General features: G+C 36.6%; 2 protein-coding genes across 2 annotated transcripts in view; one reads left to right on the top strand and one right to left on the bottom strand.

Moving 5' to 3' along the window:
- Positions 1-3,211, top strand: part of LOC117405564 (cyclic AMP-dependent transcription factor ATF-6 alpha-like) — a 54,272-nt gene extending 51,061 nt beyond the window's left edge. Inside the window, exon 16 of the mRNA XM_059031719.1 lies at positions 655-3,211. Coding sequence (XP_058887702.1) covers positions 655-860 — 206 coding nt within the window. The 3' untranslated portion in view covers positions 861-3,211. The remainder of the gene's footprint in view (positions 1-654) is intronic.
- On the bottom strand, positions 2,638-13,138 carry LOC117405557 (olfactomedin-like protein 2B). Its single transcript, XM_034008716.3, has 8 exons — positions 12,630-13,138; positions 11,874-12,137; positions 10,826-10,933; positions 9,567-9,743; positions 7,290-7,509; positions 6,228-6,827; positions 5,507-5,683; positions 2,638-4,989 (listed from the first exon to the last, which is right to left on the bottom strand). The coding sequence occupies exons 1-8, from the start codon at positions 12,816-12,818 to the stop codon at positions 4,388-4,390; spliced, it is 2,337 nt and encodes a 778-aa protein (XP_033864607.2). The 5' UTR covers positions 12,819-13,138; the 3' UTR covers positions 2,638-4,387.
- Positions 13,139-17,966: the final 4,828 nt, after the last annotated feature.

Raw genomic sequence — 17,966 nt, 5'->3', positions numbered from 1 at the left:
AATACACTGTAGCCTTAAAATACTCTTTAGGGTTTAGGGCTCCCATCCAGAGTGTTGGTTGTGTTGGGGCAGCAGTAAACTTGGTAATGTATATCACATACGTAATATCCATATGGTTTGTGTCATGTGCATCCAGATTGGTCAACAAAGACAGTCACAATGAAAGAGTAACTCTGAAACCATAGTAGATTGAAAAACTCCAGTGGCACGGCACACTGATGGCAGGTTTTGTTTGTATGTGCATTTTTTGTTTGTGTGTGTTTTAAACATGCACAAGTATTTGTTGTCTGTTTTAATTAATGAGAGGAAAGGGGAAGAAAAAAATGTATACAAGACTGACAGTCCCATTTAGAATTAACATCATGACAGCAAAGGGTATGTGCTTCCTGTTAATTGATGGATAAACATCAGTTAATCATGTGTTGCTGAAAAGCAGTTGGTAAGGAGGCATTTTCCAAAAAGAAAAGTTGAATCATACTCCATAAAGAGTTATGTGCTTAATAAACATTTTGACTTGGTGACATGGCTTTACTTGCTTCTACCAAAGACTGCTGATTTATCTTTTATCAAATATCTAATAAAGAATATTAGGAATATTAATCACAGATTAAGGCATTTGCTAAAATGCTTGCTTTTTTTTGTTGTTTTTTGCAGAAAGTCTAATAAAGAATGAGGACTATGAAGTCATGATGCAGATAGACTGTGAGGTCATGGACACCAGGATTCTCCACATCAAGACCTCCTCTATCCCACCAATCCTGCGGGATCCACGGGAGAATCGCACCAACTCCTTCTACCACTCGACTTCAGCTAGCAACCAGGCCACTCCTGTTGGAGTTATCGCTGAATCTATGAAATAACAATTAAAAACAGGCACATTGTCAACAATTTAGTAGACTTAGATGTTATGTTTCCATCTTCATCAGTTTATCTGTGTTGATATGTTTATTTGTGCTTGCCAGCTTTTCTGTTTTTATTGCAATTCATTGATATGTCGTTATTGGCATTATTATTAGTGTCAGTATGTCATTTTTAATGTCCTTCTGTTAAGATTTTGAAGTGCCTTATCTTACAGTTCCCTGTGGTCTCCCCTCTTTGTTTCTAGTGCTGCAATAATTTAGATAACAATGTTTCAGCCCTATACTACACATTAGAAAAAGACATGAAAAGGCAACAAAGCCCAACATGCTCACCCATGTGGTTAATTTCTTCATCTCCATATCCCTCTGCCTTTACAATCTCACACATCCTGTTATCTATGGTAACTATACCATTCCCTGGATTCTTCTTCTGTTTTTGTGAAATTGTTTCTACCTCAATTCCTTTTCCTTTCTTGAGGCCATTTTCCATCCAACACATTTTTTAACCCACTATTCCAAAAAAGAAAAACTCAGAACCAGATTGCAAGCAGGACACCTGACTGGATGTTGGCAACATGTCTGAATGACGTATAAAGACTGGAAGGACCTTCAAAGTGGGCAGTGTGCTGCCTCTGGAAAACAAGGACATAAGAAAAGAGAGACGAGATAATTTACAAGACAAGCCCTTGCAATTAACTGTGATGGATGGATAAGACCTGAAAATTGTTATTGAATGCATTGTAAGTATCCTTTTAAATATAGCTGAAGAAACTGTATACACAGCAGTCAATTTTGTGTTTCAGCGTCTACACTTGCAAGCACAAGAACCCTGCATACAAACACAGAGAGTAATTCAGTTTGAAATGTGGTTGTGTCTTAGTTTTGTATAAGGTTTAATCTGCCTGTGAAAACAAATTATGTAGTTTTATTATTGCTGTGTTTCTCTTGTAATTTTTGGGGTTTCATATGTATTTCCATTTTGCACTCAGCATTGTGACTGCATGAATAGATTCATAACTAGTTATACATTCTGGTGGTAAATCTTTTCTTTTTTCTTAAATTAATGGCAAAAAAAATAAATTCTGCATAGTATTGTATTACAAATGTTTATGTAAAACATGGGAATGTCCGACTACACTTTACAAAGTATAAATATCTGCTTTCTGAAAATTACAGCAAAAAACACTTTAAAATGAGAAATGATTCAGCAGCAAAATATATATATATATATATATATAAGAATCTAAACTGTTTCTGCCAAGTTTGTTTTCTCTTGTGATACTCCCTGGTTGAGAACAAGAAGGGCACCACATTAAAGCAATCTCAATCTTTGATGCTGTGATCACAAACATATTAAGATTGTATCGAAAACGCTGCACTAGCATTGAAGATTAGTGGTAAAAAGAAAAAAAAAAACATCTGACATTGTACAGATATTGCTTTAGTTTTAAAGTTGACAACTCCATGCAGTTGATTCTCTAGATTTAGAGAAGTCCTTCTGTAGCTACTGAAAAAAAAAGACATTTCTTGTTTAAAAGTCTCTGGGGTGTGAAGAAAATGTTAGCTGTTCTTTATTTGGTATGGATGATAACATGTGTATAGTAATAACTGGTGGTCAGATGTACACTACAGAAATGATTGGAATGTAGATGAATGGATACATTAAATACATTATTAGCTAAAAGGTATTTTTACAATAACAAAAAAACATTACGCCAAAACGTGAAATACATTGTTATGTTCAAGTAATTCTAAAGCCTCCTCCTGAGTATGGTTAGTCACTATCATCACTACTGTACTTGAGGTCCCCTTAATGGCAAGAAATTATGTAGTTTTGTGTGTATTAAATGGATTGGGGCCAATGTCAATCCGGCAACTCATTCAAACCTATGAATGGTAAAAACAGCAGTTTGTGTACAAGTTTAAATTATAAGTTAGATTTTAGCCAACACCACAAAATTAAACTCTTACCATAAATTGACCACAAAATTAAACTCTTACCATAAATTGCTTCCCAAAAACATGTCTTTTTAATGTACTGCATATACAATGTAATAAATGTTTATAGAACGAAGGATATTGTTACTGCTTGTAAAACATGAATATTTTGGGTTAAATTATACAGTTCTGAAAGAGTATAATGTATTTTTAAAACAGTATGTTATAAACACACATCTGGAGTGTGGAGGTCAATTGTGGAAGTTCATCTTGAGCAGGTTCTACTGCCTCTTGTCTCTTTCTAAAGAGCATCTAGTTTTCTTTGCTGTGGGATATGAATACTGCCTGGACGACAAATCACTGTTTTTTTGTAATGATGGAAAAGCACATTAATAAAGAAAAACATGAAATAACAGGTTTGAGCTATTTTATTTTTCTGGATATTCTGTGTGAATGGGTAAGAGGGATGTGTATTAGATTTCTATATCTGGGCCATATTCATAAAGTATTTATCATTATGCTATGTTTGTATCTTTAAAAAGAAAAAACTATAACCCACTGCTGATGTTACAGAACCAACAAGACACAAGGTGCATGCAGGTGCTGTTAAATTAACAAAATTGTTTTCTTTTTAGAATAAAAACGATGTTAATTACCTTAAGAATATGGCCCTGTAAGTGCTACTATTTAAAAAAATAAAAAGCTAAAGTAAGGCATATTGTTAACATTTAATGATTCAGAATTTATTTCTAGAAGTTTAAATTGTTATCCACAGTAGACCACAAAGCAGAAAAAAGGAAGATCATAAGAGTTCAAAACACTGGTCTCTGCCACAGTATCTGGGACAAATTTCAAATCTTACCGTTACTATTTTATACAATGAAAAATCCTTGTGTGCTGGTTCCACCAACCGCTAGTATCACAATAATGAGGTTGACCAGAATTTGATAGAAATAAAATAACTATAATCTCTGTTGCAAAGTGATTGGTTTGCTTCTGTTTAGAATGAAAAAGTAAAAAAAGGAGGATCAGCAATTACAGCAGTAGATCTTAAAATGATTTTAATGCATGTTGCTTAGTCATATCCATTGCAGAACATTAAGTGCTTTGTGATGATATATAAAGTTGAAATAAAAAATGAACCTTTGTGAATCGCTTTTTAAAGCGTATCAAATAATTTGTTTTTGTACTGGCTTTAGAACCAAAATCAGTCTTGTAGGAGATATTTATATAAACTCTCCTAGACATCCTTTACTTTAAGAGAAGTCCATGTGCATTCCCAAACTTTGTATCATATCCAAGGTATATCTTCTGTACTTTCGTTCAAAATTTGTCTTATGTATTTATAGCAAGTAAAATAAAGGTGTATCATGCTTCTGTGATGACAGTAAAAGAACACTCTTTAGGCAGTAAAGAGGCGTTGAATATTAAAAAGCATATGCATGTATTGCTAAATTGCAAAAAAAAAAAAAAAAGCCAGGTGGACTGATCTACAGCCCACTTAAGAATATTAAAATATTTATTCTTTTATTTATACAAAAAAAAAAAAGAAAGTGCCATGGCCCTTTGTAACTGTTCACAGGCATATCTCAATAGGCAAACATGACACCATATGTGACTTGATGCCCACGGTCCCATGCATACAGGACTCTCTCCTTTGGATTGTAGTCAATCTGGGTGGTATAGGAAAAGTTATTGACAAAAGGAAGCCTTGGTACTCCCTGTGTGTTGGTGTGGGTATCAAAAGCATAAGAAATAGTGGTATTCATGTGGTTGTAGCTATCCACCGCATAAAGGACGCCACAGACGATAAAGCAATTCCCGTAAAAGTCCTTCCGCAAGCCAGTCCTCCATGTAGTTTCCTTCTGTATGGTCAGATCTGCAGTGTTCAGTTTACTCAGTACGATCAGCTCCTGCTGAAACCCTTCGTCATCGATTGCCGGATAAATGATCCACAATCCATTCTCATCCACTGCAAAGTCAATGTCAGAGTGACCTTTCCACTTCCAGGGAGTCGTCTCCTCGAACACTGCATCGTGCAGCATCGCCCAAGCGGCCACGTACCGCTGCTTCAGATCATACTTGATTATGTCTCGTGAAAAAGCTCTGTTGTAATAAAAGGCTCCATCGTATACAACGTGACCTGTGCCTATCCAGTTGTAGGGGAGTTTATAGGAGTTGGTCCAGCGCCCTGTTGGAATACATTACAAAAGTATAATAAAACCTGATATTTAGATTACAGTCTTGCAGCTATGACATTGATCTGTAAATTAAAAGCTTGCGAAAGGGCTAATTCTAGTCTGACATTTTTAAAATGTTGTAAGTTGAAGGCCCCTTGATAGCACTACGGGTCTGTGAAAAAGGACACAATAGTACAGTTTAATTTGCAAACGCTTTTTGTAAACTGGGACTTTGATGCTCGATTACAGCAGACACAGCATTGGTTTCTGTTACAGGAACTGATCCAGCATTACAGCATACTGCTATAACCCAGTACGCGTGGGCAAAACATTTCCTATTGCAGGAAATACCACAGAGGTCCACTGTTCAATATTTGTTTTGTATATTTAATGCTGTTTCAGATGTAATAATGTTCTTTGCAAAAAAAAAAAAAAATACAGATTGAAAACTACTCTGGTCAAGTAAAATGGTGGATTTAATTTATATGAAGTAATTATAATATATTGATGCAAATTACTACACAATACCTTGTTTGAAGTTCTCCATGGTGCGGAATTCCACTAAAGTGTTTCCATAGTAATAGTTTGTCACATAGATCTTGTCTTCCTTGGACTTTGGGTCCTTCATCCAGGCGCCCTCATTCCGCCCATATGTGTTATGAATTACAGGATCAGAGATGGTGGACAAGGTGTCTTTACACACGCCTGCCAGAAAAGTTAGAAATATATAAAGTGGGATTGTCCTTAAACATACTGAATTTGAAATACCTAAACCAGGCTATGCTTCACCCCCCCCCCCCCCCCCCGAGCTAAAAAGGAAATCTTCCAAAAGAAGCTGTAAGGCCCAGACTAATGGCGGTTAACTCCACCCTTACGGAGTCTACAATGGTTTTACTACCAAAATTAATTTTAAGTAGGTGATTTGATAAATCACAGTAGTATGGTTTTCTATACTATTCCAAAAAACATTTCAAAATTAAGCTTCTTTGAATAGAGTAAATGCAGTATATGGAACCATCCATCTGTTGAAAATGAACAGTGTTTCTTACTTGTTGGTCATGTCACATATTTTTTGGAAGTGCAAGTTTAGTGCAACATTGTAAAAGTCTTACGATAACTGAATTAGAGTTCAGGCAAATGTTGTGCTTTTAAAGTTTATGACTGTTAGAATTAGTATTTCAGTAGATGGTTACCCAAAGTGAATATGGAAATAAGTAAATGCATTTAAAGATAAGAGCTTTTCACTTACCGGTACTCGTCTGAGCCTCATCCCCCATGTTCTCCTGAGATTCATCCCCATTAATGTTGACCCACTGCCTGGGTATGGTCAGCTGGAGGGGCCTGGTGGTGTTCAGCAGTATGGAGGCAATGGAAGTTATTGTTTTAGCAGTGGTAGGCGTAGCTGTGGTGATAGGGGCTGCTTTGCTGGTGGACGGTTCAGGAATGGTAGTGGCGGCTGTGACTGTGGTGAATGCGGAGGTGGTGTCTTGGACAGGTGTGGAGGTGCTGGTGGGAGGTACAGTCATAACTGTTGTTGTTCCCGTAGAAGGTGTTGAAGAGGCTGTGGTAGTTGCTGTGGTAGTTGCTGTGGTAGTTGTGATATAGGTTGATGGAAGCTCAGTGGTAATGCTAGGAGCGGCTGTAGATTCCATAGCAGCTGCAGTTGTAGTCAGAGCCTGGGTTGTCTCTATATTGTCTTGTGTGTCCACCTCAGGAGCTGCTGTTGTTGGAGGCCTGACCACTGGTTCTGGTATCTCGACAGTCCTGACCAGCGTTCCTATGTGCTTGATGAGCTGATCTTCAATCAACAGATCTATAGCACCATCACCACTTGGGAAGTCATCTTCTGCTGGCCATCAAACACAAAGTAAATTAAAACGAAAGGCACACTTTTTCTTTGACAAAAATAACTTACGTAGTACCTGTCCATCAAACAATGGCTTAATGTAGAAAAATACATGTATCAATAAACTGGCAAAAAGTTATTGAAGTTACCATTTTTTAAAACAAGTTAAAAATCGGTAGAAACAAGGCACATCTATTCACAGGGAAAATCTAGCCAAGTTAACCCATGCCTTTGCAAACTGGTCAGGTTTCCTGTACATATAGGGCTTCTTAAAAGGGCATTAAGCTTTAGCTATGCACTAAAAGTGCATGCCGCTTCATTTTAACTGCACAGGAAAGAGTGAGAAGGAGATCTGCATCTGACTAAATACATAAGGCTTAATCAAACCACCATGGAAATCTAGAGCCAAACCATGTAATGTAAAAGTCAGGATCCTGTACAGTGAGCAACAGGGTGCAAACTTACGCTGTTCATCTGTGTCATTGTCCTCCTCTATGGGATTAGCTTTATAGTAAGTTATTCCTCGGATGATTGCAGGGCGGGAGACAGGCTTTGTCCTGGGCTGTGTCTGCAATGACTCCAGATGCTCCAGTGGTTCAGTCAGGGGTTCAAGGCGCACGCCTTCATTTCTCTTTAGTGGTGGTTTAGAGAATGCTGCTTCTCCAACAAATCTGTCTTCGTATTTCTGCCATTAAAAAGGCTTTGATTATGAAACAGGTCATTAAATGTATCTTGCCAATGTGGTGAAGCAATTAAAAAGGCAAATAGAATGTTAGGCTATATTGCAAAAAGCGTAGAACACAAGTCTAGAGAGGTTATGCTAAGATTATACAATGCCCTAGTTAGACCCCACCTAGAATACTGTGTGTATTTTTGGTCACCTCACTACAAAAAAGACATAATTGCACTTGAGAAGGTACAGAAAAGGGCAACTAGGATGATCCCAGGACTCAGATATGAGCTTTGAAGACAAGTTCATCTAATTAAATCTCTTCAGCCTAGAAAAAAAAGGGAAAGAGGGAACTTGATTGAAGACACTACTTCACATTTAGCACAGTGAGAAGAATAAAAAAGGGGCATAAATGGAAGCCGAGTAAAAGTAAGTTTAAGAACATAAGAAAGTTTACAAACGAGAGGAGGCATTCAGCCCATATTGCTCGTTTGGTTGTTAGTAGCTTATTGATCCCAGAATCTCATCAAGCAGCTTCTTGAAGGATCCCAGGGTGTCAGCTTCAACAACATTACTGGGGAGTTGGTTCCATACCCTCACAATTCTCTGTGTAAAAAAGTGCCTCCTATTTTCTGTTCTGAATGCCCCTTTATCTAATCTCCATTTGTGACCCCTTGTTTCTTTCTTCAAGTCAGAAAAGTCCCCTGGGTCGACATTGTCTATACCTTTTAGGATTTTGAATGCTTGAATCAGATCACCGCGTAGTCTTCTTTGTTCAAGACTGAATAGATTCAATTCTTTTAGCCTGTCTGCATACGGCATGCCTTTTAAACCTGGGATAATTCTGGTTGCTCTTCTTTGTACTCTTTCGAGAGCAGCAATATCCTTTTTGTAACGAGGTGACCAGAACTGAACACAAAATTCTAGGTGAGGTCTTACTAATGCATTGTAAAGTTTTAACATTACTTACCTTGATTTAAATTCAACACTTCACACAATATATCCGAGCATCTTGTTGGCCTTTTTTATAGCTTCCCCACATTGTCTAGATGAAGACATTCAACGTAAACTCCTAGGTCTTTTTCATAGTTCCCTTCTTCAATTTCAGTATCTCTCATACTTAGAACACAAGTTAGGAAGCACTTTTTTTACACAGTTATACATTCATGGAATAGCCTACCCGGTGAAGTAATAGGATCTAAAACACTTGGAACATACAAATGGTGTGCTTTTAAATTATTTCCCCTCAGTAGGGGAGAATGATGCACTAATAAGGGACGAGCCATGAGGGGCTGAATGGCCTTTTCTCATTCCCAAACTTTTCTTATGTTATTATATTAACAATACGATGTCCTGGATATCAAATTAATTCCATTAATAGAAACCAAAGTTCTTTAGGACTTTGTTTTTCTAACTTCTGTGTTTCTTGAATATGGAAATCCAAGGAATTCAAGGAATGATACAAAAGGAAACTTCATAAAAAAATTATAAAATACACAATAAGTGCTTTATGATTCTAGAATGAACTTAGTATAAAAGTTACCTTGGCAGGCTTTTAACTGTTTAGCAGGTTGCCAAGCTGGCTCACTAGTTTAAGACACAATTACCACTCCTGATTACAGATGTAGGGAACAGCAGCTAGTATTAGCCAAATATTCTAGGCAGAAGAATAGTAATTTCCTGCCAAAGGCATATCGTTTGTTAAATATTGCAAAGACATAATGACCACATCATTACTTGATAGTTTCATAACTTCCCACTAATTAAAAGAAGGTGAAGCTGGTATGACTATCAAAATCTCAGCATTGGCTATAAGAACATCAATGCCTTGACCACCTGACCTGCATCCTGGCCACCTTGGTGTCTCAGAGGCAATGCAAGGTTGAGTGTGAGCTGCATGGAAAGGTAGATCTGAACATATCTGATCTAGGGTGTGCCAAGGAGTTTATGCATGAAAGTCCCAATACATACTGAATCCACCGTCTCAAAATAAAAATTAAAAAAAATTATTGAATGAAGAAAAGACTAAAAAAATGATGTGTAGGTAGAATAAGGCGAATGGAGAGCCTTACCTCCTTGTGACTATAGGCTGCTGCAGCATCCCTCTGCAAGACAGAACCCAGATCTGTGAGCTGTTTCTTAGTTTCTGTTGGGCTGGTGGTGGAACTGTTTTCTTTCTTGGGTATGTGGTTCACTTTGGTGTTTCCTTTTAAATGTTCCTTCTTTTCAGTTCTGTTTTGTAAGGCAACCTACAGCAGGAAGGTATAAGTTTGACAGATTTGTTGAAAGTTTGAAGCCATTTGTTTGTAATACATTAAACCATATTTATGTATCCATCTATTTAACATTTTCTATCTGCCTTTATTTTTTCCTGTCCCAAGGTTAACTGATACTAATTCTAAGGTCTGCACCTTTTTTGTCGACGTGAACACGTAACATTCCAGCTGGAAAGCCACACCTTTTTTTGCTTTATGGACACATATACTGTTAAATAAGCTTATTGTTTTAAGAAGAAAATATGAACACCAGCAGCAGAACTAAAAGGTTTATGGAAACTAAAATGTGGTGTGTACGTCAGTACTAAAGTATTTTTTTTGAGTTTTCGTTTTTAATTGCCTAGACTTTAATTTGCAAAGCCTTGAACAGTTCTATTGTTGAACATATTTGGTCTGCATCCTTGCAGAAAATTGGCTGCTTAATGCCTAGACTTTATGTCTAAATGAACAAACTCTTTGTGCAATTCCACCCTGGATTTGATTCCAGTAGGAATAGAAATAATGTGTTCAAATCTGCTGCATCTATATACAAAGTGGCATCCTACACATTGATATGCATTTGCTTTTCTAGAATATGCTGATATTTAAACACAATGTTAAAGCATTCCAGGCATTTTGCACTTTGTAGATTTGCCTGATCAGAAACTTTTTTTTTGTTTTTTGCAGCTATGTGTTTGTGTCGCTATTGGCCCTCAGCAAACTTCCATGTTTCCGGATGGCTGGATAGAGCTACTGGTTCTACACTATTCAGGACTTTTATACAGGGCTCATACTGGTTACGATAATGAAATCATTTATTCACATTTGTTTGAACCAGTATACTAGATGGGAGCAGTGCCGAATGTAATAGATATTATAGATGCTGGAAGTGTTGATTCCCTACACACAGCAAATGCATCGGACTTACTGTGTGTACCAAGCCATATGTTGTGCCGTGTGGCACAGTGAAGGGAAACATGGGAGGATAGACAGGCACAGACAAAACTAAAATGCAGGGCAGTTGTTTCCCCATACATTGTATTACTGTTTTGTTAAAACAAAAATGAAGCTCTTACCTTTTCTAATGTTTCAATGCGATGTGCAAGTTTAGTTGTAACTGAATGCATTTTCAGGAGATCCAAACCATAGAAGGCACCTTCAAGCAATTCAATAACTGTTGAGAGCTGAAAAATATTAAACATAGATTAGATTCCGCAGCTTGCGTATCTTTTTAGGATTTCAGTAAGGAAATACAGTGGCATCCTTTATTACTTTGTTCAACTGCTAAATTATCAATAGGATTCCACACATTATACAAGAGAAAGGGCTTCCCTTATCATTTCACTATGGGACAGGTAATTGTTTATTATAACTATCTGTTGGCAACCCTCAAAAAGCAGCTTTAGTCACCTGCAGGTTGGAAGTGAAACACGATTTAATCTGAAGTCTCTCAGGGTCTCCAATGTAAAAGACATTCTTACTCTTATTTATAGTGGAGAAGTGTCCACATGAAGAGACTAATTATACTGTAATGGCACCAAGTATTATATCTGCTGGCAGTCAATAGGACAGGCAAAGGGCTGAACTGCCCTCTCGCCAGCTGAATGAAAGTCCCCTCCAGAAATTATGCTTTGTATTCAAGGTGGACAAACAGAAAATTTAAATCTCCAAAGAGGTCAGTCCTGAAAGTTTAAATTGACCCTAATTCACAAAGGTATGGAGATTCAAGCAGATAATTTTTTTTTTTTAATTTTTTTTTTTTAACTTCATTGTGTAATTTTAACCATCTTTCCAAAAGGAGAAAGGAGAATATAACGCAATATTTCAAAAATTACTAAGAAAACTTAAAAGATTTTTTTTTTTTTTTTTGCGTTATATGTGTTGCTCCTTTTAAAAACGGTCTCATAACATAGATGGTAAATTGATTAAAACATATACAGAAATAATTAATTTTGAAAACTTGCAATAACAAGAAATGAACAAAATATGTAACACAATAAGAAAACAATTTAACATTAAAAAGTGAATTTTACACTGAGTTAACACTTTTGAAGATTAGTCTTCAATAATCCCATGCAACTGTTTGAGATCATTTTCACATACAGATGTGTTTAATTATTTTACCTTGATACCATCTTTCTCAGCTTCCTGGAGCTTCTTAAATCTAAAATCCCCCTCGCAGGGGTTGAGAGCAGAAGGAGGGGCAATACAGGCACACTTGCATCCTGGTCCAGATGTTACAGTTTCCACGGTGTAGAAGTCGTTCACCTTCGCACTGCCTTCTTCAATCCTTTTGCAGGCAGTCCTGCTCAGTGGTCTGACCACGCACTTGCACTGACAGTCAGAGCCTTCGGAAACGGCTTTGACTTTGTCATAATCACCCAACAGCTAGAATGTGGAAAGCGGGTAAAACAGTATTGTAAACAGACTTACCTGAAACAGAAATATAAAAGCATGCCTGAATTTACAAAATGGCGATTTAACTGGAAGGTTTATAAGAGCTGTAAAGATGCGCAGGTACTGTCATTTATAGTCTGTTAACTATTCAATTGCTATTAATGACCGTCCCTTTAGTGGAATGTTTACTCCTCTCGCCATCATTGTGTAGACGAGGTTATCATTTCTGATGTTACTGTTAACAAAAATCTGATTTGGGTCTCACTCGAACCTTGTGTTACAGTTTGCAGTGACAAATGTAAATCTGTAAACAATGTGTGTACTTTCACTAAAGTCGAACTGAAATAACTTAAAACTATAGAACCCCCCCCCCCTTCTGTACAAAACCTGCATAGAATTAGCCTATTTAGCATAAACTCAGACTTACTGTAGCCTAGTACAGTTCAAAAGAATTCCCAATGAAAAGGGTATCTGATCTCATACCTGTGTTAAAACATTTTCCTGATTATCAACTACGTTCTCCAGAGTTTCCGTGTATTCTTTGAATTCCTCCCAAACTCCACCGGTTGCACTCGATTTGGCCGTAGTGTCCTGCTCCCCATTATTAGACAGCAGAGAACCCCCACTCAGAACCACACACCAGAAAAAACACAAAACCGTAATCTTAGACATCAGGATCACTTGGTGACAACCAGTTATGAGAACTGGGTATTCCAGGCAAGACGTTGCAAATCCGAAGTGCACTTCTCAAAATGAGAATTGCATTCTGCATTTACATCACAGTTCCTAGACACCCTTCATACATTTCCACCATCTTGCTGAGTAAAGCAACCGCAGAGAGATGTAGTTCCTTTTTTTGATTAAAAAAGCTCCGTAACTCCCGGTTACATGAAACGTGCAGGAGTTAGAGGTGCAAGAGAGAAGTATCTGCTTTTGCGAGCGCTGCAGATCATAGAGCAGTCAGTGGGAAGGAGCTCTGGATTAATCAAAGCTGGGAGGAGTTGTAAGGTTATGTTAACAGAAGGATAAATTAACTACATAGCAAGTTTGCCGTCAGAGCCAATCACACACAACATATATTTAATAATGAAATTTATTTGTGGATATTTAATTTTAAATATATTAATCAATATAGCTATGCAATTGTTTTAATTAAAAAACAAAACAAAATAAAAAAACACTACCAAGAATGATAATATAAATATATATTTTAAAAGGTTATCATTGCCTTATAATGCCATAATCATTATACCAATGAACTGCAGATTGAAGGCTTGATTTATCTAAACGCACTTAAACATAAGAACACAAAATAAAAACAGCGTTTTCTTAATGCTATTAGCATTTGTTCTTGTTTTATTTTTTGTACTTACAAATTCCCAGTTTCTAAATGCGCACAAAATAATTGTCCCGGGAGGTCACATCTGACTGATGTGCCGGTGAGAACGTTTTCCAGGTAAAGTTTTACTTTGGTTTTGTGCAATTAGTCAGGAGAGAGGATGCACTAAAAACCTTATCCAATAGCGCCACCTATGGATCACATGACTCAAATCCGAACGGGGCAACATTTTTGCCTTTTAGTTTTGCAACCCAACCTGCACGCCAAAAAGCCTGAATCGGTTCATTTTCACAACTCAGTTTAATCTCTAGAAATGTGTCAACATAAATCACAATAATTTAAGGGAATATAAAGAATCGTGATTCTTTTAAGCATTAGTACTTAAACAATTCTGTTTGAAAAATTAAAACATATACAATGATTTATTTTTTAAAAGTACAAATCAGTACTAAGTAGTACAAAGGTAACATATAGTCTAATCTTTCTAACGTTTTCATTATGATGCCATAGCCCTTATGGAAATTAACGTAGATATATGTATGTGAGTGTACTGAATTATATTCTAAAATATATTTATTAATGTCTCTTTTAATTTGTTTTTTAAACAAAACTAAACAAAACAAAACAAAGCAAACACATTTGTGCGGAACCTAGATGTCATGGGGAAATACAGAAATTACGGCAAAGGGAAATATAATTCTGTGACACAGCACATCCTTCGTTCCTCCCATTCCAATGCTAGGCTTAGTGCTTCTTTTTTACACAAGTTCATTCGAAATCTAAAAAGGAGTGGATGCTATGGTTTGTTTTCTTCTCAACACAAATCAGAATGTTATAAGAGAACGATACTGAATCCTTATGCAATGAACATTTGTTATTATTTTCATTCACATGGGACCGGCACATGACACACACCTTTTAAATTACGAACATCAGGACATGCTGTTTTATTGTTCTTATGACCCTTAAGCAAATTAAATTGTATGATTAAAAAAATAATGAAAACAAACATTTGGCGCCACCATCTGGAGATGGTTGATACTGTACCATTAAACTGTTTCCCAACAGTATTATTTTTCAACAAAATACCTAGACAGGGTTACAGTGCTACACACAAACAAAATAGATAGAGATATCATTAAATCAGAAACATTTTATTTTTTATTATTTCAGATACGAAAGAGAAAAAAAGCTGCAATCACCTTTTGGAAACCTAACAGCTGTATATTAATTATAGCCATGTAATACTCTAAAGGGTTTTTTTCGTTTTTTTTTTTTTTAATGCACGCTGGTTTTAGGTGCCAGCCGACGAAACAGCAAAGACCCCTTAAGGAAAGATATGGGTGAAGCTAAGGCATCAGAAGATTAGGTATAGAGTAGCATTCTGTGAAGACAAATATATACAGGGTGATTAGAAAGTAAGTTTACCACATCAATGCACCATATCTCACAAACAGTAGGGCATAGGAAGGTAAAATTACATACGGTTGTTAAAAAGAACCATGGGGACGCAAATGCTAGAGTTATTAATTTGTCACTAGGGTGTCACTATGACCTACCTCTGATAATCACAGGTGTTCGATATGTGCTCCTCCATGATCCAGAATGAATTGCATTCGTGTGACATTATGGCAGTATTACGCATCTCATCAGGTATGTTGGTCACCTCCCGGACAATGGCATCCTTGAGGTCCGGAATGGAAATGATTCTGCAGCAGTGAATGGTCACGTTTGAGGTCCCCTTGCTGATGGCTCTTCAAAAAGAATGGTCCAATAAAAAAGTTAGCCATAAAGCCACACCACACTGTCACTTTAATATCATGTAGGGGTCTCGCAAATGTTGCATGTGGATTAGTCTGGGACCAGATAACACAGTTGCGTGTGTTCACACTTCCAGACGGGGAAGTGCGCTTCATACATCCACAGGGTATTAGCAGGCCATAGGTCATCCAATTCCAGTCGTGCCAAGAACTGCAACTGCAGCTGCAGCTGCGGGTGTTATGCACTCTACGGTATTCCCTGAGAGTTGCCTCAGCATTGCTTCCTTTGCTGTAAAAAAAAAAAAAAACTTGACCAGTTCACCCCTCTGCACACTTGTCAGCTTCATGTTGCTTGACTGAGCTGCCTTGTGAGTGACAAGACTACAGTCAGCACTCGGATATACGACACTCGGATACACAGTCAGTTGCATTTTACCGGCCTTGTATTAATAATAAAATCAATCCCCATTATATGTATGTGTAACAAATTAATGCACTTGCCCGTCACATGCGATTTTGTCTTCTGATACAAAGCCCTTCTCTTCAGTGTTACAATTGACTTGTTTAACCATTAAACAGTTTTTAAATCTGTGATCTTTAGTTGCTTTTGTGCATTTTCATTTGTGACATTAGGGCCTTATCAAGCACTATATTCTGCAATTTTGAAGACTTACTTTGGCTTCTGTTTTAATTCTGCTAAATTGCATTGCCTTTTACATTTTAAGCAGTTCTGTGCATGGGTAACATTTAGATTTAATTTTTCTGTAGTGTCGTTAATGGGGAATTTTACATACTGCTACAATACATAACTGATTTAAAACTATAAACTGTATTACATTTCGTGTCGAGCTGTTGATTTGATGGACAACAACACCTGTGCCTTCTGCCAGTTCTGTTGTCAATTCAACGCTTGTATTCTTTCTATGCATCAGAATAGAAAAATGCAACATGTCTGAGACTTTTGCACAATTATGTACAGTAATTATATATATATACACACACACACACAATCTCTCATGTATTTAACTTTATTAGCATTTATTATTATTATTACATTTCTTAGCAGACACCCTTATCCAGGGCGACTTACAATTACAAGACATCACATTATTTTTACATACAATTACCCATTTATACAGCTGGGTTTTTACTGGAACAATCTAGGTAAAGTACCTTGCTCAAGGGTACAACAGCAGTGTCCACCACCGGGGATTGAACCCACAACCCTCCGGTCAAGAGTCCAGAGCCCTAACCACTACTCCACACTTTACTTGGTTATTGCGTACTTAGTGACCAGTTTTTAAAAATATGATTTGAAAATGCTTAGGATAAATTTAATTGATTTGAAATAATCAAAACTCTTTTTTTTTAGTTTTGTAAATGCAGTGGCATTTTTTATTTATTTACTTAAAATTTATGTACAGTCATTCTAATTATAACTTACCTGAAGTAATTTCTATATTATTAGGAGATACATCACTGGGTAAAAGTTGCTATTTAATGTGAATCTTATTTAAAACTGTTTTTTTTCCTCTTAGCAATTCATCAAGATAATGCATCAATAAACTGAAAAACATTCAAATTCAGCAATAAGGAAGACAGAAAGCAAGTTACTGTTATTAGCATTCATGCATGTTTTGTGTGTATTGTCACAAAAAAACACCTCATCACATAATGGAGTCTAAATACTGCCACTGAGATAATTAAACAGTGCTTGTAAGTTTCTTTCTTGTCTAAATCTTTTTTGTTTTCTTCTCAGGTTTCGCTGAATCGCAAACACAGCATAGAAAAAAAAAACATAAAAAAAAAGCCCAGAACACAGTATCCCAACCAGTAAAGAGATGGTGGAAAAAGGTACAAATGTCATCTTAATAAGTTATGTCCTCTGAACACAAACACAACCCTTTACTCCAAAGGGTCATTTTTTTTAAAAAGGTGAAAAAACTGTTGAAAATTGACATTAGAAAATAAGGACATTCATTCTTCTCCTTCTTCTTCTTCTTCTTCTTGAAAACCATGGCTGTGATTCTGCTGACAGTAAATAAGTACTTTTGTTCATCCATTGCTGTTTACTTCCAAGTTTTGGTACCAGGATTGTATATGTCCATGGACATTTTAAGTGGTCTACTGAAATCAATAGTGTCCCTATTGTAAATCCACAATGTGTCAATCATTTCTGGAAAAGGTATAATGACTACAAAACCATGATATAGATCATTCTTTTTTGTCCATGGCACATTTACCAGCAGTGTAAGTCAAAAGTCAAACCACATAAAAAAAATTACAAATAAAAAAAAGGTTGGATGGCCCATTGATAACCACTGACTACACATAAAGTATATTACTGGATAGTCCAAGTGTTACGTTAACCGGACATGATTCTACTGTTCACTCAGTTATTTAGGAGTTTCTGTACACATTTGATGAACCTTGCTTTGGGCTTAAGGGGACAGATTTCCTAAGCTTTGACTAAAATTTCCTTTTAAAGCACTGGGTAACACTAACATATAAAGCGCTATCCATAACTATACACCTTGCACTAGGAAGGTATATAGGCAGACTGGTCTCTTTAACCTGGGCGACACACAGGATGACTATAACACTTTAATCAGTAGGGGGAGTTATATGTTTGAGAATACAGTATTTTCATGTAGGTGAAATTAAATCCAATTGAGATGACTAGTTCATTTTTTACTTTTATTTGTATTTCTAGATAGTAAA

The sequence above is a fragment of the Acipenser ruthenus genome, chromosome 10, assembly GCF_902713425.1.
Source record: "Acipenser ruthenus chromosome 10, fAciRut3.2 maternal haplotype, whole genome shotgun sequence".
NCBI classification, from domain to species: Eukaryota; Metazoa; Chordata; class Actinopteri; order Acipenseriformes; family Acipenseridae; genus Acipenser; species Acipenser ruthenus.
The sequence above is the reverse complement of the archived record's forward strand: the minus strand, read 5'-3'. Positions and strand labels throughout refer to the sequence as shown.

Coding starts and splice junctions, on each gene's coding strand:
- LOC117405557 (XM_034008716.3), bottom strand. CDS start 12,818: ATGTCTAAGATTACGGTTTTGTGTTTTTTCTGGTGTGTGGTTCTGAGT. Junction 9,744..10,825: donor GCATTGAAACATTAGAAAAG/GTAAGAGCTTCA, acceptor TTCCTGCTGTAG/GTTGCCTTACAAAACAGAAC. Junction 5,684..6,227: donor TGAGGCTCAGACGAGTACCG/GTAAGTGAAAAG, acceptor CTTTTCTGGCAG/GCGTGTGTAAAGACACCTTG.